The sequence below is a fragment of the Hipposideros armiger genome, unplaced genomic scaffold (assembly GCF_001890085.2).
Source record: "Hipposideros armiger isolate ML-2016 unplaced genomic scaffold, ASM189008v1 scaffold_202, whole genome shotgun sequence".
NCBI classification, from domain to species: domain Eukaryota; kingdom Metazoa; phylum Chordata; class Mammalia; order Chiroptera; family Hipposideridae; genus Hipposideros; species Hipposideros armiger.
In genome coordinates, this window is record NW_017731552.1 from 2,685,775 (window position 1) to 2,708,087 (window position 22,313).

At 53.8% G+C, this 22,313-nt stretch overlaps 5 protein-coding genes across 5 annotated transcripts; 3 read left to right on the plus strand and 2 right to left on the minus strand.

Annotated features, from left to right (window-relative positions):
- The first annotated feature begins 487 nt into the window (after window positions 1-487).
- CLPP (caseinolytic mitochondrial matrix peptidase proteolytic subunit) lies at window positions 488-5,345 on the plus strand. The gene is made up of 6 exons (XM_019653568.1): window positions 488-730; window positions 805-876; window positions 1,411-1,507; window positions 2,347-2,534; window positions 3,330-3,435; window positions 4,987-5,345. The coding sequence occupies exons 1-6, from the start codon at window positions 545-547 to the stop codon at window positions 5,160-5,162; spliced, it is 825 nt and encodes a 274-aa protein (XP_019509113.1). The 5' UTR covers window positions 488-544; the 3' UTR covers window positions 5,163-5,345.
- Window positions 5,346-7,702: 2,357 nt separating this feature from the next.
- Window positions 7,703-9,360, plus strand: ALKBH7 (alkB homolog 7, RNA demethylase). Its single transcript, XM_019653569.1, has 4 exons — window positions 7,703-8,002; window positions 8,574-8,747; window positions 8,852-8,976; window positions 9,141-9,360. Exons 1-4 carry the CDS (start codon window positions 7,799-7,801, stop codon window positions 9,301-9,303), a joined length of 666 nt encoding a protein of 221 aa, XP_019509114.1. The 5' UTR covers window positions 7,703-7,798; the 3' UTR covers window positions 9,304-9,360.
- A 129-nt stretch (window positions 9,361-9,489) lies between these two features.
- PSPN (persephin) lies at window positions 9,490-12,303 on the minus strand. Its single transcript, XM_019653534.1, has 2 exons — window positions 10,013-12,303; window positions 9,490-9,926 (listed from the first exon to the last, which is right to left on the minus strand). The coding sequence occupies exons 1-2, from the start codon at window positions 10,164-10,166 to the stop codon at window positions 9,619-9,621; spliced, it is 462 nt and encodes a 153-aa protein (XP_019509079.1). The 5' UTR covers window positions 10,167-12,303; the 3' UTR covers window positions 9,490-9,618.
- A 334-nt stretch (window positions 12,304-12,637) lies between these two features.
- Window positions 12,638-19,449, minus strand: GTF2F1 (general transcription factor IIF subunit 1). Its single transcript, XM_019653533.1, has 12 exons — window positions 18,983-19,449; window positions 18,855-18,901; window positions 18,210-18,282; window positions 16,616-16,809; window positions 15,874-16,044; window positions 15,128-15,312; window positions 14,425-14,578; window positions 14,168-14,343; window positions 13,535-13,608; window positions 13,313-13,451; window positions 13,003-13,120; window positions 12,638-12,916 (listed from the first exon to the last, which is right to left on the minus strand). Exons 1-12 carry the CDS (start codon window positions 18,992-18,994, stop codon window positions 12,712-12,714), a joined length of 1,548 nt encoding a protein of 515 aa, XP_019509078.1. The 5' UTR covers window positions 18,995-19,449; the 3' UTR covers window positions 12,638-12,711.
- A 1,533-nt stretch (window positions 19,450-20,982) lies between these two features.
- LOC109388564 (adenylate kinase isoenzyme 1) lies at window positions 20,983-22,313 on the plus strand. The gene is made up of 3 exons (XM_019653331.1): window positions 20,983-21,197; window positions 21,819-21,932; window positions 22,278-22,313. Exons 1-3 carry the CDS (start codon window positions 21,030-21,032, stop codon window positions 22,311-22,313), a joined length of 318 nt encoding a protein of 105 aa, XP_019508876.1. The 5' UTR covers window positions 20,983-21,029.

Sequence of the window (22,313 nt, forward strand, 5' to 3'; positions counted from 1 at the left end):
GCTGCAGCCCCTGTGGCAGTGGATTGCCATGGGCTACCCTATGTAGCCAGCAGCCAGCATGAGCGGCCAGCAGCCGCAGTGAGTTGCGGTCCAGAAGCCGGCGACTGATCTGCCTTGCCCGGGGAAGAGCGCAATGATGTTGCCAACTTGGGCCAGTGAAGCAACGTCCTCCACAACTAGACTGAAGAACAAAACGACAGTAACTTGTCTGTTCCCCTTCCTCCAATTCCCCAGCACTGTTCCCATCCCCCCAATTCCCCAATAAAAATCTTTTAAAAAAATAATAAAATAAGTAGTGAAGAGCAGAAAACTATGACGAATTTGTCGGGAAAAGGACTTAAACTAGAGGTTCTAAACGTTCTCCAGCACCGCCTGAGTTCCACTTCCTGCCTAGCTCCGCCCCCTCCAGGCTCCCTCCGGCCCCTAAACGTAGGCGCCCAGCTTTCCGGAATAGGTGACCTAATGAGCAAGCGCCATGGGCGCAAAGCACACCGGGAGCTGTAGTTCCGCCATCGGCCGGAAGCCGGGACGGACACACGGCGGGATGTGGCCCAGAATATTGGTGAGGGGGGCTCGGGTGGCGGCTGGCAGGTTCCCCGCGTTGGGGCCTCGCCTCGCCGCCCCTTTCCCCCAGCAGCGGACGCCCAACACCGGCCTAGCCTTGCAGCGGAGCCTGCATGCGACGGCGACCCGGGCTCTCCCGCTCATTCCCATCGTAGTGGAGCAGACGGTACTGCGGCCGACCCGGGACGGGGCTGGGGGCGCGGCCGATTGCTGACTTTCACCCATGTCTTTCTCCTCCAGGGTCGCGGCGAGCGCGCCTATGACATCTACTCGAGGCTGCTACGGGAGCGCATCGTGTGCGTCATGGGTCCGGTGAGCGCCCCGCGCCCGGATCCTCCCCTGCGCCTGCCAGGACCCCATGCGACCCTCCTCATCGAACCCTTTAAGCCTCCTGATCTCTCCCCCTTGACTTTCCTCCCTAAGCTCCGCGCTGGTCCCAATCTGACACCCCCTTTCTGGTCACAGAAGACTTCTGACCCCCTTCTTGGCCCCCACTACCCTCCACCCCCGCCATTCCCTCTTGACCCCTTCATCAAACCCTCTTCTGCTTCCTGATTTCTGACTTCCTTCCTCACCTATGATCTTCCCATTCCTAGGTTCCAACCCTCCTGAACCCTTCCCTTCCTGTGCTCGGAGCCCACTGACTCCCCACTTCCCGAGCGCCAAAACCCCTGGGGCCCAACCACCTCCCATCTCCTCATGGATCCCGAATTCTTCTCGACCCGTCTTACTCGGGCTCTGACCCCCATCCTGGTTTCCTGACTCATCCCCAGCCACCCCATAACTGCCTCCCTTAGCCCACTTCCCACCCCCCTCTGGGGACACCCCCACCATCCCCACTTGCAGATCGATGACAGCATCGCCAGCCTGGTTATCGCACAGCTGCTGTTCCTGCAGTCTGAGAGCAACAAGAAGCCCATCCACATGTACATCAACAGCCCTGGTGAGCAGAGCCTCCCTGGCTGCTGGGGGCGCTCCTTGAATACAGTGGGTGACTCAAGGGACCGAGACTCCCACCCCCAACCCACCCCATCAGGGATGCTCTCTCTCTGGAGAAAGAAAGGGTTTTAGGAGGTTCCCTTCAGAATCTCAAAAGAGTCTGAAACCTCCAAAAGCTGCCAGTTCCTTGCTTTTAAATCTAGGTTCACAAACCTTCAGCTGAACTTAACTCTTTGATCACACATATAACATTTCACCAACCTGACCTAGTTGTCAACATTTTAAAATCGATAGATTCCACCACCACCACCCTGAAATAAAAAGAATAGCCAATCTTGAGGGAGCACTTACTGTGTCAAGCACTTTTCTAAGCAGTGTATACACATTTAACTTGTTTGGTTCTCACAGCAACCTCACGTGGTAGGTACTAGTTACCACAATCCACAAGAAGACACTGTGGCTCCCAGAAGCTGAGTAACTTGCCCAAGGCCACACAGATGAGAAGTTGCCCAGGCAGGGTTCATACCCAGGCAGGCTGCCTCCAGAGCTTCACTCTTAGACACCATATCTCCCAATTTCTAGTATCTTTAAAAGTTTGGCAGATCTGGTTCCTCTGGGCCCACGTGCACATGTGGCAACAGTCAAGTCATTCTGGAGCACTCTCATTTTGCTCCCACCTGGTCGGTGTTACCTGTTTCTGTCACCTCCCAGCCCCCAGAGGTATTTGCAGACACCTGCTTTACAGGGCTGCCTCCGCAGGATTCCCCCTGGACCAAGGGCTTCAATAGGGAAAAGACGGTGGGAGGAGTCGACACAGTCCCTTACTCACACCCCTGCCCACAGGAGGCATGGTGACCTCGGGCCTGGCCATCTACGACACGATGCAGTACATCCTGAACCCCATCTGCACGTGGTGCGTGGGCCAGGCCGCCAGCATGGGCTCCCTGCTTCTGGCCGCCGGCACCCCAGGCATGCGCCACTCGCTCCCCAACTCTCGCATCATGATTCACCAGCCCTCGGGGGGTGCCCGGGTGAGTGACCGGCCCTGTGCCCTGCTTCAGGGATGGGGGTCAGGGGTCTAAACAGAACACTGACTGGGTGGAAGTCATGTGGGAGTGTCGGTGTTTTAAAATGTAGGGTTTTTTATTGTGCAGGTTATGGTGAGGTCAACTGAAGACAATTGCCATTGAAAAGCCAGTTTGTTACTCACAGTTTCCAAGAGGAGGGGGCACACCAGGCTATGGCAGGGCCACACAGGGTATCACCAGGGTTGGTCGGGAGGCAGAGGGAACAAGAGGAAAACTTGGCAAGACCTTTATTGTAGTTTCTATGGGAAAAAACTGGCATGTCAAGATAAACAGGCTTAAGATTGGCTAATTTGAATAACTGCAACAAGCTCTGGGGTGTAGGGGCTATCCCTAGTTGTCTGGAACCTGGTCCTGGGGTGATCACAGCAGGGGGACAGTGGCCCAGAGTCTCCAGAGGAGGTGGTGGAGATATGGGCTCTGGATTGGCTGGTTTGCACAGGAAAGGTATGCTTGTGGGAGAGCTGTTTGCTATCCTTAAGAATTAGCTAGCCCTGGGAGGGACCATTCCTCTGGGTCAATAAGGCCCAGACACAGAAAATAAGCAATATATTTAATCCAGGAAGCCCTCCTGGTTGTGGTGAGGATGAGGCAGGATTTGGAGGGACTCGCAAAGCCCTGTCCCACCTGCCTGACCACTGGCAGCCCAGAGTTCAGAGGTGGCTCCCGAAACCCATCTCCAGTCTCCCCGTGAGTGGCTGACACTGATTCCAACCTTCTCCCGCTTGGGACATCCCCCAGGGCCAAGCTACAGACATCGCCATTCAGGCAGAGGAGATCATAAAACTCAAGAAGCAGCTGTACAACATCTACGCCAAGCACACCAAACAAAGCCTGCAGGTGATTGGTGAGTGCCCCTCCCCAGGCTGACCCCCAGGTGCTTCCCTGTATTTGAACCAACACAGAGACAAGTGACAGACCTTGCGCCAGGCCAGGGCCTCTTCACCTTGGTACTATTGACACTTGGGGCCAGATCATTCTCTGGTGGGGGCCGTCATGGGCATTGTCAGATGTTAAGCAGCATCCCTAGCTGCCACCCACTTGGTGCCAGGAGCACCCTCCAATTATGATAACAAAACCTGTCTCCAGACAGTGCCCAGTGTCCCGTGGGAGAAATAATCACCCTCAGTTGAGAACCTGTTATAAGTACTTTAAAAAGATCAACTTACAGAATCCTCACAAAAACTTCATTGAGACAGGTTGAAAGGTTTGAGCAGGATCTTCAACAAAGAATATTCCAAGTGGCCAAGAAACAAAACGAGATGTTCACCATCTTTTTTATTTTGAATATGTAGTTTGTTTTTTTTATTGAGGAACAGTGTATTTTTCCAGGACCCATCAGCTCCAAGTCAAGTAGTTGTTTCAATCTAGTTGTGGAGGGTGCAGCTCAGTGGCCCATGTGGGGATCAAACCAGCAACCTTGGTGTTATGAGCACCAAGAGAGCCAACTGGCCGCCCGAGATGCTCACCATCTTTAGTGCTGAAGTTTAATCATGACATCATGAGTTTTGAGGGAAAGGTAAATTTTGGCCACAAAGAGATGCCATTTCAATCCACTAGAACGACTAAAATAGAAAATACTGACAACACTGAATGCTGACGAGAATGTGGAGCAACTGGAACGCCTGTCCACTGCAGACCAGAGTGAAAATGATACAGCCACTGAAGCTCTGACCTGCAGCTCCCTGACTTCAGCTGTTTGGCACTACTGGCTAAGGCTAAATATGTGAAAAGATGTGGAGTTCCTCTGCTCAGCATGTAATCAAGAGAACTGAGTGCTATGTCCACCAGAGATGATGACAGCAGTCCTGTTCATATAAACACCAAACGGGAAAATACCCAGATGCCCACAGCAGTAGAGTGAGTGCATTAGTGGAGGCTTATGCACACCATGGAATGCTATACAACAACGAGAAAAGGGTCCACAATGACGGCAGCCTAGATGAACCTCAAAAACATAGAGCTGAGTGGAAAAGAGTAACACTGTGATTCCACATATGTAAAGAACAAAAACAGGCATAATTAATCTATGCTGGTAGGCCACTGTTAGGATACTGGGTACTCTTGGGCAGAAGGAGTTAATGACAGGAAGTGTAGCTGAGCAGGGCTTCAGGGGGGTCTGGCAACGTGCCATTTGTTGATCTGGGTGCTGGCTATGTGGGTATGTTCAGTCTGAAATTCATCACATTATCCACTTATGATCCATGCCCTTTCCCGCATGTGTATTATCCATTAATAACAAGTAAAACTATAAACACTTAAATAAGTATTTTAGCAATGGGGAAACTGAGGCACAAAGGGGGAAGTCAAGGTCACACAGGGAAGAAGTAGCAGAAAGGGACCCAAACCCAGCCCCAGGTCTCTGCTCTTAACCACATGTCCCGCCTCCCCCCTGCAGAGTTGGCCATGGAGAGAGACCGCTACATGAGCCCCATGGAGGCCCAGGAGTTTGGCATCTTAGACAAGGTTCTGGTGCACCCACCCCAGGATGGTGAGGATGAGCCTGAGCTAGTGCAGAAGGAGCCCGTGGTGACGGCGGCAACGGCAGCAGAATCTGCCCCAGTGAGCATCTGAGTGGACTTCTCTCACCGGAGGAAAGTTGAGGGGCCATATGCTGGGGCTGCAGCCCTGCCTGCCCCTCTCTGCCAAGCCTGACGGGCCCCTTGAGGACCTCTGGATTTGAGGGTGCCCCTAAGGGCGGGTATCCCGGCTAAGACACTGTGATTTTAAATTAAATCTTTGTAGTCTTTGTTCCTTTCCTGTGGCACCTTGCCTCCCTGCGCTTCACGAGGTCCCTTCTGCTTTCATCCTGACCTCCAGCTCCCTAACTTCAGCAACCTCAACTGAGTGCATACGCCATTCCAGGCACGTTCTAGAAGCTGCAACACATTGTGAAGAAAACACAAAAATTCCTGTCCTCAAAGAACTTACTCTTGTGGGGTAGACAGTTTAAAAAACAAAATCAGGGAAAGAAGTATGCAGAGAGATTGTGTGTGTGCGACAGTTTTAGATGGGGTGGGCAGCGAAACCTTGCTAAGAAGGTGACACTTAAGCAAAGACCTGAAGGAGGTGAGGGAGGGAGCCATTTGCTATCTTGGGACAGAGCAGTCCAGGCAGAGGGCATAGCAAGTGCAAAGGCTCTGAGGCAGAAGGTGCCTGACTTCTGGGAGGAGCCACAAGGCTAGAGTGGAGTGAGTAATGGGGAGAGTGGAGAAGAGTGGGGCACAAAGGGGAGGATTACAGATCTCAAAAGGCCGCGTGGGTCTTAGCAAGGAGGGAGGTAAACCACAGGGTTTTGAAAAAAGGAAAAGGATGACTGGCTCCCGTGGAGAGGTGGGAGGAATGCAGCAAGCTCAGAAACCTGAAGCAAGTTAGAAGACTGCTGGAATGATCCAGATGAAGGCTGACAGCCTGGCCAGTGGTGAGAGGAGGTCAAATTCCTGCCAGGTTTTAAAAGCAGGGCAGATGGGATATGAGGTTTGAGAGAGAAAGTAATCATAAACTCCAAGGGATTGGCCCAAAACAGCTAGGAAGATGAAGCCATTAACAGACAGGAAGGCTGCGGGGAGGCCAGGATCAGAAGCTGATTGGACATTTTCAAAGTCAGGTGTGCCTCAGACATCTCAGTGGATGGGTAAATCTGGGGTCAGGGTTGGAAATAACAATGTAGGAGACATGTTTGTCAATGAGTTAGCAGTCAGGCTAAGAGCTGGCAACTGGATATGGCATGATGGAAGTCACTAGTGGCTAGTAAGGCCACTTTCGGTGCTGTGGGGGCCAAATGTCAGTTTGGAGTGAACCCAGGAAGAATGGGCCAGAAAATACTAGAGGAATGACTAAAGAAAAGCAGGGAACATAAGGCTGGGACTGCAGGGAGAACTGGGGTGAATTTTTAAATTTTTTAAATTCAGAGGCCTTTTTAATGTGACTATTTTCATGGGTTACATTTGGCTGAACTTTTCATTCTGGACAATTTTATACACACAAATAGAAAATATAGGATAATGAGGCCTCATGTACCCATCACACCAACAATTACCAGTTCACGGCCAGTTGTGATAAGTCCCTCCTGTCCCCCATGACCCTGGATTACTTTGAAGTAAATCTCAGTTTTCATTACATCTAAATATTTCAGCATGTATTTCTAAAAGGACAAGTGATCTTTAAAAATGCAACTGCAATACCATTTTCAAACCTAAAAAGTTTATAATACAACGGTCAAATAACCGACCAGTGTCCAAAGTTTCCCAGTTTTTTTTAGTTTGTTCAAATCAGGATCCAAATAAAGTGCATACATTGCAACTAGTTGATAGATCTCTAAATCTCCCAATAGCTCCCTCTTTTTCTTCAGTCTCTTCTCTTGAAATTTATTTGTTAGAGAAAAAGGGTCGTTTGTCTTGTGGACTTTCAGTCTGTATTTTGATGATGGTCAGGTGGTGACATCTGTCCTTGGTATTTCCCATAACTTGGTATATAAACTTAGAGAAATCTGATTGGACTCAGGTTCCACGTTTTGGCAAATCACCTCTTAGTTTGGGGTGTGTACTTCCATCAGGAGGCACAGAAAGTCCAGTTGCCCCTCTTCGTGAGTTTAGGAGCCAATGAGAAGCCTTGTCTATATTCCAGCAAAGGCTGCAAAGTGGTGATATGCCAATTTTACCAAGAAAAAAAGTTTTTTGTTTTGTTTTGTTTATAAGATACAAGCCAGCCTGTTTGTATGCTAGTGGGAATAATCCCATAGAGAAGAGTAAATGGATGGTGTCTCACTTTAACTTTTGGCCACAACCCCTAACTGAAAAATTTGGCCCTACCCCATAATCGTGGCCTTAACATCACTCCCCTAAGCCCTGTGCCCCTGACCCCTTCATCGCAGCCAGACTGTACTCGACCTTCAACCTCCATAACGTCGGCCAAGGCCCAAATTCCATGACCCTGACATCCAACCCCAGGCCAGATCCTGCCTTTGCGCCCCGCAGGATGAACTTGCCGCACAGCCAATAGTCTAAACTACTGACGTGATGGCGCCCAATAGCGCGGGAGGAGGCGGGCTCTGGCAGGAGCCAATAGCTTGAGAGGCCGTCGCCGTGAGCGAGAGGCGGGACGCTAAGGAAAGCCAATCGATGGAGGGACACAGTGAAACAGCAGCCAATGCTTCTGGGGCGGAGGCGTTGCCTTGACTCCCGCTGGTTCCACTCCCCGGCTCCGGGACTATGGCCGGCAATGGGCGGCTGGCGCTCCGGACGTTGCCCGGGCCAAACTGGGTGCGAGGCTCGGGCCCGGCCGTGCTGAGCCGCCTGCGGGACGCGGCTGTGGTGCGGCCCAACTTCCTGAGCGCGGCCGAGGAGGAGACGCTGAGCCACGAGCTGGAGTCCGACCTGCGTCGTCGCCGCTACGAATACGACCACTGGGACGCGGTGAGGCGGGAGATGCTGGAGGCGTGGCCCCACCGTAGGCGGAGGAAGGGACGTTGGGGGCGGGGACAAGGGAGTGGAGCTCTGGGATGGGACAGGGTTACGGCAGGGGGCAGGACCTTGGGGATGGGGGCGGAGTCTTGAATCATGGGGTCATTGGGGGCAGGGAGAACACTTTAGAGGTGAGAGCAGGGCCATAACTGGAGGCAGGACATGAAACTGAGGTGTTTGAGGGACAGGACCAAGGTTAGGGGCAGAAACGGGTGTGGAGCGAGATGAGGGAGCGTCACGAGTTGGGGGCGGAAACTGATACCGAATTGAATATTGGGGCGAATTCAGCACTGGGGAGGTACTTGGGAGCCGGAGGGTGGGTACCAAGCACTGAGGACACACTAGATGGGACAAGAGTTTGAGACCCAGGATCATGGCTTAGATAGGATCAAGTTTGTGAGTTGAGGGCGAGGTCAAGGGTCATGCTGGGAAAACCAGCCCCTTGCTCTGCACTCTGTCCCTCCACACCTGTTTCCCAGTTCCCCCCGGGAGTTGCCAGACTTGACCTGAGTTCTCTTTGCAGGCCATCCACGGCTTCCGAGAGACAGAAAAGTCGCGCTGGTCTGAGGCCAGCCGGGCCATCCTGCAGCGCGTGAAGGCTGTTGCCTTTGGCCCTGGCCAGACCCTGCTGTCCTCAGTGCATGTGCTAGACCTGGAACCTCGGGGCTACATCAAGCCACACGTGGACAGCATCAAGGTGGGCAGAGGCCAGCACCTTGGAGCTCCCTGGGGAGGGGCATGTGGGGTGGGGGGGTGGTGGCCAGGCCAGAGCCTGATCCATCACCATGCTCCCTCTTCCAGTTCTGTGGAGCCACCATCGCCGGCCTGTCCCTGCTGTCCCCCAGCGTCATGCGCCTAGTGCACACCCAGGAGCCAGGAGAGTGGCTGGAACTCTTGCTGGAGCCAGGCTCCTTGTACATCCTCAGGTACCGCCCAGCCGAGGAGCCCACATCCCACCACTCACTTGTCAAACACCCACCCAGCACTTCATTCAGCTCTCAAAGCCGCTACCATCCTCCACACAGCAGAATCTCGGCCTGCAATAGGGGTTCCCTCACCCCACTCAGCCACAGCCTGTTTTCTCTTGCAGAGACTCAGCCCGTTATGACTTCTCCCATGAGATCCTTCGAGACGAAGAGTCCTTTTTTGGGGAGCATCGGGTGCCCCGGGGCCGACGCATCTCCGTGATCTGCCGCTCCCTCCCTGAGGGGATGGGTCCAGGGGATCCTGGGCAGCCACCCGCAGCCTGCTGACCCCCAGCTTCTCAGAGACACTGTGTTTGTGAATAAAGTTGGAGAATGGACAAGCTGGCCTTCCCTGCACTGGCTCTTTGCTGGGGCTGGGATCTTTAGGGGAAGCCGAGGGCCCCACTTGCCCACCCACTGGGAGCTAAGGTGGCAAGGCCAGGATGCACCCCACTGAACACAGAGTCACAAGGCTCCAGGAGCAGTTTCCTTTATTATGTTCCTTGCTGGTGGCCCCAGCCCATCCCCTTCTCATCATCCAAGTCTCCAGTAAATAAGTCAGCAGACTCCTGGTGTGGTTGCAGGTCCCCAGGTTGGGCACCCTCAGCCACCACAGCCGCAGGCAGCTGCTGAGAGCTGGGGCAGCCGCTGCCAGCGGTGGCGGTCATCGAGGAAGGCCACATCAGCATAGCGTGTGGGCCGGCAGCAGGGGCCACCATGTGCTCGGCCTTGGCCCCGCAGCCGGGCCAGTGTCAGGCCATGCTGGGTGCGGGCACCTCGGGGACAGCTGCCAGCGCAGTAGCGAAAGATGACTGTTTCCTCCGAAGCATAGCCCAGGCCCAGTTCTGCCACTGGTAGGGGCAGGCTCCACAGCTGGCATGGGCTGGATGGGGCTCGGCGCAGACGGGCACCTGGGTGGGACAAAGGGCAACTGACAGTGGGCATGGGCTGGCCAGGAAGGAGTTGGGCAGTCAGGCAGGGTCCTGGGGGTCCTTACCCGGCTGTGGCCTCCAGGTTCCTGTGTCTGCTGCTGGCTCAGATGAGAGCGCCCCCTCCACCACCGGAGCCCCTGGAGAACCAGGGCCCCCACCGAGGCCCAGCTGCAGTGACAGGAGCAGCAGAGAGCTGAGCAGGACTCTTCCTGTGGCCATTGTGAAGGCAGGTCCTGGGAGGAGTGGATGCCCTGCTCCCTCAATTTATCCCCATCTGGGCGGGGGAGTAACCTCTTCACTGCCGACTACTGCACAGGCACGAAGGCCCCCATGTTCCCCACCAGCTTGCCTCCCACATCCTCAGACCCAGGCAGGCCAGCTCGCTCTGCCTACATCCCGTCCTTCGAATAGTTAAGGGCTCACCCCCCCATCCAGAGATTCCACAGACCCATTTCCGACAGCCCCTGATTTATGAGTTGTAATGGCTGCCAGGGCCCAGCCCAGGGTGAGCAACCGGGGTCCCCACCCAACCTGTCTGGAGGGAGAGGTGGTGGGAGGGGGGCTCCGTGGGTCCCTGTCCCACTCAGACAGGGAGCTGAGGCTCAGGAGCCCATCAGGTGCCATGTGGAGTGGACATGTGTGGGGAGAAAGGGCGGGTTGGCAGGTGGATTAGCTAATGGGGACTCCTCCATCACAGCTCCTGCCTGGAGGATTAAGACATCATGCCCCATCTCCGGGCCTGGCTGAGCCAGCATCAAAACAGGAAAAGGGAGAGGCCTGGGGACGGCCAAGAGCTGGGACGCTCACTCTGAAGGGACTCCTGTCTCTAGAAGTCTCACCTGAGGACTCTGGGACCTCTTTGCCGTCCCAGTGTCCAGGGCACCAGAGCGAGAGGGAAAGTTGACTCCCACTGGGCCTCAGAGGCAGCTGCAGGTCACACTGACTTCCGTACCTAGCCCCTGTGACACCTGGGAAGTGTGCCTCTGTCCCTCACCTGTGAAAGGGGGCCTCTCATATGGGGTTGTGAGGACAGATAGCACATTTAGTGTTTAATATGGTGCCTGGCACTGAGGAGCTTGTAAGAGCTTTTGAGGCAAAGGATATTCAATAAATTAATAGCTTGTGCATGTTTGAAAAAGCACTCAGCCACACACAGGTGAGACTGCACCCAACATTGGCAAAAATCAATTTGCTTCCACATGGCTGGCATGCATGTATGACAGGCACACCCCCACGCTGTGGGTAGGAGTGTGAGTAGCAATTGAGCATTTGCTACTGAAACTGTAAACCCCATCCCTTTGACCCTAGAAACCTGCTTCAAGAACTCGTCCTCCACAGGTGAGCAAAGACACAAGCTCAGAGCTATTTGTTGCCTTGTTTGTATCAGCACAAGATTGGAAATGACTGGAACTCCACCTAGAGGGGATTGCTTCAATAATTCTGGTGTGCTTCTTATTGCAGTGTTTATCGAGACTACTTTCAGACCGGGGGGGAAAACCTCACTTGTCCAAACTCACCTAGAATTTATACAGATAGGACTTGAACCCAGGTCCCACTGAGCGCCAGGCCTCTGCTTCTAACCACTGGGACACATGGCCTGGCCTGGCCTGGTAGGGGGAGGCCTTAGACTGCAGTCCATGTGGCAGAGAGTGCAGGGTGAAACTGCCAGGGCAAGGGGTGAGGGCTTCTTTCCTGCTGCCCTAAAAAGGCCTAGCGGAAGCATGGGGAAGGAGGCTGGCCCAACCTGGGACATTCCTAGGAGTTAGCCTGATATCTCAGGCATTCCCACTTGGCAGCCAAGAGCCTATGGAACTGGGTGGGAAAGAATTTTCCACTTGCAGTTTCCAGTCTCAGGCGAGATGGAAGCCTGACATCCTGTCCCTAGCTGGATCACTCAGGACAAAGTTTCAAAATTCCATTTCCAGCAGCATTACTGTCCGTGAACTTGAAAAGTCCTCCCACTATAGAACACCTAGCAATGCTACAAAAAAATAAATGTATAACCAATTTGTAAGAAAATAAGGAAAGCCCCAGAAACATCACTGGAAAGCTGAAAAACAGGGCCCAGATGCCAACATCAGCAACAAAAGGAGTTTGGGCTTTTGCCACCACATAGGGAGAACCCCGGAGCTGAGAACTACCCAAAATGGGCTCAGGCCGGGACTCCTGGCAGGCACAAAGGCAAAAGCCATCTGGAAGGACTCGCCAGAAAGGTAGACCACTCAGGAGTCCCACAGATAGAGCCGCGAGCTGGCCACCAGTCCCCCTTCTGAGATTATAAAACACAAGAATCAATCTCAAAGGGAAGTCAGAAGATAGAAAAGAATGGCCATGAGCTTCAGGTACTGACCTGTCTGACGGAGACTATAAGAAAAGGATGCTTAAAATAAAAATGTGAAAGAAGGGATCAAAACCATTAGGGGCAAGACACTCAAAAGAGAACAGCTGATCTGAAAAAGAAACTGAGTACATCTTAATGAGTTAGTAGTGGGTAAGCCACAGCTGAAGAGAGAACTGGCAAAGTGGAAGACAGACCTGAAGGAATTAACCCAGCATTTGAAATAGGTTCTAAGAAGCATCTAAGGTTCTGGAAGGAAGGGCTGGGGAGAAAGAGAGAATAGAGGTTTTTCCAGACCTATCAATGCCAGGTCCTGGGATTCAGGGAGCAGGTGACAGACAGGCAGTGAGTGTGTGGCATTCAAGAGCCCCTGAAGTTCTGGAGACTAGAGTTTATTTATTGGGCAGACAGGTGGGGGCCAGCCCGTCACTCCTTGAGAGAGAAGTGCATCTTGTCATTGATCATCTTGCGCTCAGGATTGAGGCGCTTGAGGATCTGGGCAAGCACGTTCACCGTCTGCTCGCTGCTCAGCCCTGTCTTCTTGGTCTGAAACTTTTTCAGCAGGTCCTTGGTAGTCATGGGCTTCCGCGTCAGGTAGCGGCGCACGGCGTCCTCAGTCACCTGCACATCACTGAGGAGTGGAGAGTGGGGAAGTGAGTGGGAGGCCCTCCCTCCCTGCGGCCCCCGCCCTGCCCCCCACCATCCTTGCCAGCTTACCCACTGCTGGGGGTTGACTTCCCAGACTGGGGCTGAGGGGTCGACTTCCCGGACAGGCTCTGGGACCCTGTGTCAAGGCGTAACCGCTTGGCTGCCATCGTCTCGTTGGTCCGCTTCCCTGTGAAAGCAGAGGCAGGGCTGAGTATTAGAACTGGGAGAACCCCAAGCTAGGTAGTACCAGGACTATGGGACCAAGGGGCTCAGGGGTACGTAAGTGTCTGCCCTGGATCTGGGCTCAGATCCTGCTGCCCAGTGGGGAGAACAAGGACAGAGGTCAAGAGGTCGCAGGTGGGACTGGAAGGTCACTCACCCTGCTCCAGCTTGCTGGCAGCCGCCCGCAGGGTGGAGGAGGTGTTGCTACCATCTGTGCTGGGTGTGCCTGGCCGGCTATTGCCCCTAGAGCTGCCCCCCGATGGCTTCCGCTCCCTTTTGGGGGGTGTCTTCTTTTTCTGTGAATTTTGGGATTGGGGCTGTGAGTTGGAAAACAGACACCACATACACCCCCCACCCTTGCCCCAGGGCTGGGCCTTACTGCCATGAAGAGTGCCGAGGAGGCCTCACTGTCGATGTCACTCTCCTCCGAGCTGTCTGACTCGTCACTGCTATCTGTAAAGACCAGAGAAGGGGGCCGGCTGAGTGGCTCGCTGGTTGAGTTGGCTTAGGAGCACCAGCTCTGAGCAGCAGGGCCCCGGTTCAGATCCCACATGAGGGCCAGTGATGCTGCGCCCTCTACAGCTAAGATGGTGAACAACAGCTCGACCTGGAGCTGGGCTGCCGTGAGTCACTGGTGACAGTGTAGGCTGCAGTGGAGCTGCAGTGGGCTGCCATAAAGCTACCGTGAGTGGCCAGCAGCTGGCTGAGCAGCCAGGACGGCCGGCGAGCAACTGCCTCACCCGGGAAGAGCGCAATGATACCAACTTGGGTCGGTGAAGCGACATCCTCCACAACTAGACTGAAGAACAAAAGGACAGCAACTTGTCTGTTCCCCTTTCCCGATTCCCCAATGCTGTTCCCCTCCCCCAATTCCCCAATAAAATCTTTGGGGGGTAAAAAAAAAAAGACCAGAGGAGGGGTGTCAGGCCCAGAAACCCCTGCGCCCACCCTCAGCTCTATCTCAGATAACGGGTCTGAGAGGCAGGGGGCAGGGGCTGAATACTGAGCCCACCTCTCCTCCTCTTCTTTTCCTGTGGTGTGGGCGCCTTCTTCTCCTCCTCCTCCACTTTGTCCTCCTCAGGCTGCTTCTCCTCCTCACTCTCACTGCTCTCACTCTGCTCGTCCACACCCTTGGGTCCCTCCTCCTGCTGGATGACCTTGGGCTTGCCCTCCAGCTCGTCCTCGGAACTGCAGTAAGACAGCAGGCAGAAGATGAGTGCGTCCGCCAGGTCGGTCCAGGGTCTCACAGCCGCCTCCCAACTGCTTTACCTGGACCCGTCAGACATGTAGTCCACCTCCTGGCCCTCAAAGTCCCCATCATCACTGTCCTCAAAGGCCTCATCATCCGAACCCTTCTTTTTCTTCTTCTTCCGGCCCGCCTTGGTCATCGGCACCTTCTTCTTGGCCTTGGGGGCTTTGCCACCTGGAGAGGTGGGGGGAGGCTGTTTTGTATAGCCGATGATGTTGGGTCACTTTGGGGACATTGCTGACAGGGGAGAGACACCCAGGACTAGCCAATTCTTAGAGATGGGAAAAGAGCTTATGTGCATTCCAACCAATCCTGGGTCTATACCTCCAGCCAGCCCCTTTCTCTAATCTCACTCAGGGCCACTACTCCCTGCCCTAAATCATCCCTGGAACCCAGAGCCCACTGGAATTATTCAAACTGGCCAATCCTAAATGTTCATGTTGCCCTGCCTTGTCTTTCCCTCAGAAGCCCCACTAAAGGCTGTGGCCGAGTCCTTCCCGTCACTCCTTTCTACCTCCTACCAACTCTGGTGCTTCCCCCAAGTGGCCCTGGGTGGCGTGCTGTGCCTGCCTCTCATTTCCTAGGGAACTGTAACTCAACTTTTCTTTCAATGTCCTTAACCTCTCCGTGTTGTACTGGGCCACCTTTATAAATTAAGACCTGGGCAGAACTCAGGCGGCTGTGCTGAACACCCCAGCCACCAGGGGGCTCCACCTGGCTCACCCTCCTCGCCGCTGCCATCGCTGTCATCAGAGGACATCTCCAGGTCGTCCTCCAAGTCGTGGATGCGCAGCTCACTGGCCTTTTTGCGGCCACGCTTCTCCTTCTCCTCCTCCTCCTCATCCTGGTCCTGGTCCTTGAGCCGTCGCTGCTGCATGATGCTGAAGTGGTTCAGGACTTTGTTCCTCCTGTGGGCCGGGACGGGGGTACAATGGGATCTGATACCTCACTGGGTGTCCCCAGAGGAGGACCACAGACATGGCCAAGGTGACGTGAGGGATGATCTGACCCCAGGGGACCCACACCCTGAAATCACACAGGGAGAGCTGGCCCTACAGTTCCCTCTGCCCCAGGAAATGGTCTCGGTGTGGTGTTGGCATCCCAGCACTACTTGGGCTCAAGACCAATCTCAGGCAACAGACACTGACCTGGGAAAACACAAGGCACCCAGAGACTCCCTGCCTTGCTCTGCCAATTTGTGCTCCAGGACTCAGCTCAGCCACCACCTCCTTAGCTCTCACAGGACCCTGTGTGTCCTGATGGTTTAGTGTCTGTCTCCTCACTGGACTGGGAGCTCCCTGAGGGGCTGGTGAGATCTGACTGGTCATCATGGAGTCCCCAGCTCCCAGCCAGACACAAAGTTATGCTGATGGACCCCATTTCCAATCATGTTGGGCCCCCACTGGCAAAGCTGGGAATCACGTTGTCTGCATCCTGCCTCCGTCCCAGCCCTGCCCAGGTTCACTCACCTCTCCCACTCCTCCTCAGCCTCCTCGGCAGTGAGCGTGCGGTGCCGGGCCAGCGGCGTGAAGTTGTACCAGTTGTGCACAGGGAAAGCCTCAAAGGCTCCGTCAGGGCACTGGGTGAAGATGTAGTAAGACGTGTTCTCTGTCACTCCTCCCTTCTTTACACCCTTGAACCTGCAGAAGGACATGGTCACCACCTGACCAGAGAGATGAGCCCTGGCCCACCCATTCCCCCTCTACAGAGCCACGTGGGTTCTCCATGCAAAATCAGAGGCTGGGAGACCTTGGGCTGAACCTTGATTTCCACATCTGGAAAGCAGGGCCAGCACTGCCCACCCTGCAAGGCAGGCTCAGGGGTCCCCAGACTGTACCTATTTTATTGTTCCTCTTTCTGGAAGGACTGTGTTTGGTTAGCTATGAAAAGCACAGGCCCTGTGGTCAGAGCCCTCCTTGGGCTTGAACCACTGCAGCCTCCTGGCCTCCACCCTCATACTCCTCCCCCTCAAAAGTCCAGACGATTTTCCAGAGTGCCCCTTCCTTGCCTCTTGAGGACCAGGGCAGGTGCCCGGGCTTCCTGCATCCTGGCCCTTAAAGCTCCTGTACCAGCACCGACTCAGTTCATCTTTAAAAATAAAACCCCACGTGGGAGGACATGCTGTCTATCACCCCAGCTGTGCATACAGGACACAGACGTTTACAGAGAGCCCCCAGCAGAGGGCAGGGGCCTGCCACCATCACCACTTACTTCCTCCCTGATTTGCCATTGACACGGAGCAGCCAGGGTTGGTCCTCAGGCCGGAACTCCTTGAGGACGATGCCATACTTCTTCCTCCGAGCCTCCTCCCGTAGCTTGCGGTTGAACTCGCTGCCCGCGCCTGACTCGGGCATCTCCTCCTCTTGGTAAATCTTCTTGTTGCTCAAGTCGCGCTCCAGCCGGGCCTGGGGGGACAGGACAGGGAGGTGCAGGAAGCAAAACCTCTCAGCAGGGTGCCTGCCTTTGCTTGAGATGTGTCCCTACCCCAAGAACGCCCTTTGCTACACCTAAGTTGAGCTGCAGATACTCCAAGCCAACTTCCTGCTTGACAACCGGGGGTAGAAAGTTGGCACTCAGTGAATGTGTGTGAAGGGATTCAGGCAAGCCTTATACTATGGCTATTTTTGCAGCTTTTGAAAGTTTGAAATTATTTCCAAATAAGTTAAAAACAAACAAACAAACCCAGTAAGATCACTATGGTGGTAAAGACAAACCACCTGCTTGGAACTGGCCCTCTTCTCCCTCTCTGCATTTGATTCTGGACTGCCCCATGAATTCCGATGCCATTAAAGGCACAGGTTTCCCAAATTTCAATCTCCAGGCAATTTAGCAGTAGACATTATTTTAAAATACATGTCTGTAATTCTGCCCTGGCCCTCACCCCTCCATATCCAATCCATCGACAAACTCTATTGGCTCCACTTCCAAAACACACTATAATTCAATCATTTCTCATCTTGTTTGCCTCAAGATTATCATCCCTCACCAGGTCCACAGCTGTCGCCTCAACCCTGCTTCATCTGCCCTCAACCCTACAGAGGCGAGATCACTTTACAACACCCCTGTTTAAAACCCTTAATGGTTTTTCCTATAGACTGAATGTTTGTGTGTCTCCCCCACAAAATGCATGTGTTGAAACCTAACTCTCAGTGGTATGGTATCTGAAGGTTGGGCCTTTGGGAGGTGACTAGGTCATGAGGGCGGAGACCTGGTAAATAAGATGAGTGTCCTTATAAAAAAATAAAAAATAAAAAAAAGACCACAGAGTTCCCTCACCCCTTTTGAGAGGACACACTGAGTGAGAAGACTACTGTGTATCAACCAGAAAATGGGTCTCGCCAGACATAAAATCTGCTGGTGCCTTGATCTTGGACTTCCAGCTTCCAGAACTGTGAGCAATAACTGTCTATTATTATTATTTATAAGCCACCAATCTATGGTGTTCTGTTAGAGCAGCCCCAATGGACTGAGACAGTTTCCAAAGCCGTTTCCAGAGCCTCCAACAATGGGAGCTTTGTGCCCATCTGCAGGATGTCTCCTCCTCCCTTGCCCAGATAAATCTAGGCCCAAAATGCCCATCAGTGGGCAAAACCCCTAAATGTTCTCCTTTCAGAAGGCCTCTTGCAGGGCCTAATAAATCTTACTCAGAGGGATGCCCAACAGCTCAGCCTGGACCTTAGTCATCATTTGTCTCCACTGGGGGAGCACTGAGAAAACTAAGCCTTAGTTACTATTACAACTAAGCAACTATTATAACCACTGGGTCCAGGATCAAGTTCTCACCCCCTTCAGAACAGGGACTTACTTGATTCCAAGTAGCAAAGTTGACTTTATCGGCTGCATTGAAGGCCATGATGTTATATTTTTTGGTTGTATTTCTGGAATGGGCAACAAAAGTCAGTGCTCAGCCAATCAATCCAACAAACTCTCCCCGATTCGGCCCTTTGTGTCAGGCAATGATGGGGCCTTTAATATACGCCAGAGGTTCCCAGTCTGTCAGGGAAGCCAGCTCCATACTCCCAGCCCCATGTAGAAGCAGGGACAAAGATTTAGGGGAGCCCAAGATGTGGGGATCATCTGGAACTCAGCCCTGGACAGGAGGGAGGGTAAGCACGGAATGCCTCCTGGAGGAGGAAAGTACTGGAACTGGATTTTTGGGGATCAACAAGAATACACCAGCAGAGTCGTTTGGAGAAAAGGTATTCCTGGCAGAGGAAATGCTAGGCCAGGGGTTGCATCCTACTGCATATTAACTCCTTCATTCGTTCGTTCGTTCATTCCGTTCAAAAAACAATGATGTCCCAAAGAGACTCAGCTCGAACCCAGCCCCACCCTCAGGTCGCTGCCACTCAGGAGGTGGAATCACAGACAGTGCAGGGACCGCCTAGAGGCTTGGGAAGGTTTTATCCCTTTTGCGGGGAGGAGGGAAGAGGCGGGAGTTGGGACTTACTTGGGAACGCGAACGACATACTCAGTTACATTCTGGCTGCCAGGGCCCTGCGGAGAGAGAAAGCAGGATGCCGAGTGAGGGGCTGCAGAGGCCACCGCCGGGTCCCCCGAAACCCGCCTCATACTTACGAAGGCCGCCATGGCAAGGGTCAGTGGTTAGGGTCTGGTCCGACCTGGGTCCTTTTCGTCTCTCGTAAGGTCCGCGACCCTCTATCCGGGAGAAGCCGCCCTCGTGGTGTCTGTCGGGTCTCTGGCCAGGATCGAGGACCTCAAGTCCGTGGTGCCACCGATCCAGGGAAAAGCTACTAGAAGGCGGCGCTCGGCAGCTTTCAGCCACAGTGGCCGCTGCTAACACGTCTGCGCCTGCGCCTGCGCCGCCGACTAACCTGAAAGCGAAACTCACCCGCTGGCCGCGTCACGATGGCAACTTCCCCCTGCCCCGGGCCCCTCAACGCTCTGTCACCTAGTTTCCCTGTCCCTTTCAGAGCGGAGAGGGAGTCCGCATCTGAATTAAGCGCCTCCCAGCGCCCCCAAGCCAGCTGACCGCTTTAGTACAGTTGATCTAATCATGACATATGGGCACGCCCTCCCCGTGATATCATCACGCAAGGGCCGTGGGGCTTCCTGGGAGGGGAGAAAGAAACCACCCACCGTCGCTGGCTCTCTGCACCTGGGGCGAGCGCCGCCCCACTCCGGAAGTGAGTGTAAGGAGGCCGCGTCACCATAGCAACCGCGGCCTTCTCTGATGAGCCGAGCTGCGGTGGCTCCATCTGAACCTCTGTGGTGTTCATTTCCTCCTCCTGCCCCGGGGGCACCCCATCGTTTTGCTAAATGGTTGGCACAGGGGCCCTTGTGACGTTGAGCCAAGCCAGGAGAGATCAGGGCCTGAGCCGGGATGGGGCGCGACCACCCCACGGACCGCTGGCGGGATGGGTCTGTGCAAGTCCAAGCTGCCCAAGATGGGCAGGCCCCTGAGGCCCAAGGAGAAGGGTAATATCGTGGGGATGGCTGGCTTACTAGAGGGAAGGGAAGGAGGCTGCGGAGGGCAAGAGGAAGGTACAAGTACCCCATCCCACTTGTCCAGGTGTGTCCCCACCATAATAGTAACACAGCTGTGCATGCTCACAGATCAGCTATTCATTAATCCACCTGAGCGCTTGCTGTACTGGGTTCTGGGCACTCCATGGTGACTGTGCCAAACCAGCTGCCTGTCCTCTTGGAGATTACAATATAGCGCAGAAGACTGTCTCTGAAAATGATGTCTACAACCCAGGAAATACTGCAGGAAAAGCACAGCTGGCTCTAAGGGCTCAGGGAAGTGGGGAGGTGTAAGCTGAGCCCCGCAGGACGCATAGGAGTTGGCTAAGCAAAGGTGGAGGGAAGCAAGACATCAAAATTGCACCGTAAACTACAGCACCCCTTAGACATGTCCAGTAGCTGTGGACTTTCACTTAGTCTTCACTCTCTACTATATGTCAGGAACTGTAAATTACTAGAAATATAGGAACAAGTGAGACAGAAATAATTCTCGCCCTCATGGCATACAGTCTGGCAGGGAGACAAACAAGAATAAGTACACAGGCAAAGTCATTACTGATCGTGGCCTTTGCTGTGGAGGAAATTGGGTTCTGACACAGAGAATGATGATGGGTGAGCTACAACCTGAAGGCACTGGGGCTGGGATTTCCCAGGAGGTAGAATGAGCTTGGTAAGTTCAAGGGACAGGAAGGAGGCCAGGCAACCCTGGGGCTGGACCGGAGTGAAGGAAGGCGAGGGTGGTATGGGATGAGTCTGGGGGATGGGCAAGTACTTACCCTTGTCTGAACCTCAGTTTCTTGAACTGTAGATTGGGATGTTAGAGTCATTGTGACACTTCAAGGAGCTGCTGCTTGCAAATGGCCTAGCCTGATCAGGTTTACATCCTCATCCACAGAACCCACAGCAGCACTAACGCATGCCATGCCTTACATTGGATACACCATTGGGCCAGGACACACACTCTCAGATGCCACCCTAAGGCAAAAGTGGGTATGCCAGAAGACCTGTGTCCAGGACATGCACTAAGCTGTAAACACAATCACATCGGTGTCCACTAACCCCTACAGGCACCAACCCTCTCCCTCCTTCTTCCCTGGGCACCGCAGACATCTTCAAGTCCCCCCTGATCATCTTTGTGATGGGCGGGCCCGGCTGTGGCAAAGGGACACAGTGCAAAAACATGGCGACTAAGTATGGCTTCTTCCATGTGGGGCTGGGCCAGTTGCTGCGGCAGGAGGCCCAATGCAGTACTCAGTGGGGCCGGAAGATTCGTGAAATCATGCTACAGGGGCTCCCGGTGCCCGCGGTGAGAGCTCATGGGTGCAGGGGCGGAGGGAAGATGGGGCTATGTGGGGACGATCTTCCCGGAAAGGCCCTATGGAAACTGATGGGCCTGGAAGGCTGCAGCTCCGCACCTTGCCACTGTTTTGCTGCCCTGAGCCTCTGTGTCTCCATCTGTAAAGTGGGAGAGCAGCTGGACCCACAGCAAGAGTCTGTGGTGAGGTTTGAATGACATCATTCCTATAAAACACTTCGCAGAGTTCCTGATACTTATGAAGCACTCAATAAAATTAGCTAGTATTTATTCCCTTTGTAACCCTGGGCACATATATCATTGTACCCGTTTCCTCATCCACAGAATGAAGGTCACTCCTGTACCTACCTGTAAGGTGACTGTGATGAGCAAATGAGGGCCAGCCAGCCTGGCACATGGTAGATGCCTGCCCAGTAGACAGTCACTGTGCCCACTTCTCAGAAGTGCTTGTGGAGGCCCCAGGGCATCGGGACAGACTCAGAATCTTGGGTGGTGGTGGAGCAGTTGTTCCTCAAATTCATCAGAGGTCCAGACTGAGAAAGACAATTTGCCAAGGTGACCCCGTAGGTGAGGGCCTCCGGACACTGACCCACCCACCCCTTTCCTTCCCAGGGTATCATCCTAGATATGATCAATGACAACATGCTGTCCTGCCCGGAGAGCCAGGGCTTCCTCATCGATGGCTTCCCTCGGGAGCTGATTCAGGCCAAGGAGTTTGAGCACATTGTGAGTGACCCAAAAGTGTGTGAGGGTGTTAGGGTGTGAGGTATGAAGCCGTTTCTCCCTCCCCACCTTGGATGGAGATCAGAAGGGGTGAGACTCAAGGGAGAGGAAATGAACAGAGAGAATTAGAGTTTTGTATTATCAAGGAACAGTCAGGTTGTTGGAAGCTTCTAGAACCCAGGTGAAGAGCTAGAGAGTTCTCCGAGGGCAAAGACAAAGCCATTTTAGTATCTTCCTGCACACTTTCTGCCCACTGAATAGCAGGGGTATTTAGCAGCATCTCTGGGCCATAAAGATGGAATATAATTCTTCGTTCATCTTTTTATTCCACTACCTGTCCCCAAACAGTCCTTGAGGACCGACTCTGAACTGGGGTGTTCATGA

What these genes read in the sequence shown, in the direction of transcription:
- CLPP (XM_019653568.1), top strand. Translation starts at nt 545, where the DNA reads ATGTGGCCCAGAATATTGGTGAGGGGGGCTCGGGTGGCGGCTGGCAGG. An exon ending in CATGTACATCAACAGCCCTG is followed by an intron (nt 1,508 to 2,346) that starts GTGAGCAGAGCC and finishes CCCTGCCCACAG; the next exon opens with GAGGCATGGTGACCTCGGGC. An exon ending in AGCCCTCGGGGGGTGCCCGG is followed by an intron (nt 2,535 to 3,329) that starts GTGAGTGACCGG and finishes GACATCCCCCAG; the next exon opens with GGCCAAGCTACAGACATCGC.
- ALKBH7 (XM_019653569.1), top strand. Translation starts at nt 7,799, where the DNA reads ATGGCCGGCAATGGGCGGCTGGCGCTCCGGACGTTGCCCGGGCCAAAC. An exon ending in CACACGTGGACAGCATCAAG is followed by an intron (nt 8,748 to 8,851) that starts GTGGGCAGAGGC and finishes TCCCTCTTCCAG; the next exon opens with TTCTGTGGAGCCACCATCGC. An exon ending in GGCTCCTTGTACATCCTCAG is followed by an intron (nt 8,977 to 9,140) that starts GTACCGCCCAGC and finishes TTTCTCTTGCAG; the next exon opens with AGACTCAGCCCGTTATGACT.
- PSPN (XM_019653534.1), bottom strand. Translation starts at nt 10,166, where the DNA reads ATGGCCACAGGAAGAGTCCTGCTCAGCTCTCTGCTGCTCCTGTCACTG. An exon ending in AACCTGGAGGCCACAGCCGG is followed by an intron (nt 9,927 to 10,012) that starts GTAAGGACCCCC and finishes TGTCCCACCCAG; the next exon opens with GTGCCCGTCTGCGCCGAGCC.
- GTF2F1 (XM_019653533.1), bottom strand. An exon ending in ACTTTGCTACTTGGAATCAA is followed by an intron (nt 16,810 to 18,209) that starts GTAAGTCCCTGT and finishes CTGTCCCCCCAG; the next exon opens with GCCCGGCTGGAGCGCGACTT. An exon ending in AAGTCAACCCCCAGCAGTGG is followed by an intron (nt 12,917 to 13,002) that starts GTAAGCTGGCAA and finishes TCCACTCCTCAG; the next exon opens with TGATGTGCAGGTGACTGAGG.
- LOC109388564 (XM_019653331.1), top strand. Translation starts at nt 21,030, where the DNA reads ATGGGCGGGCCCGGCTGTGGCAAAGGGACACAGTGCAAAAACATGGCG. An exon ending in AGGGGCTCCCGGTGCCCGCG is followed by an intron (nt 21,198 to 21,818) that starts GTGAGAGCTCAT and finishes TTTCCTTCCCAG; the next exon opens with GGTATCATCCTAGATATGAT. An exon ending in CCAAGGAGTTTGAGCACATT is followed by an intron (nt 21,933 to 22,277) that starts GTGAGTGACCCA and finishes GTCCCCAAACAG; the next exon opens with TCCTTGAGGACCGACTCTGA.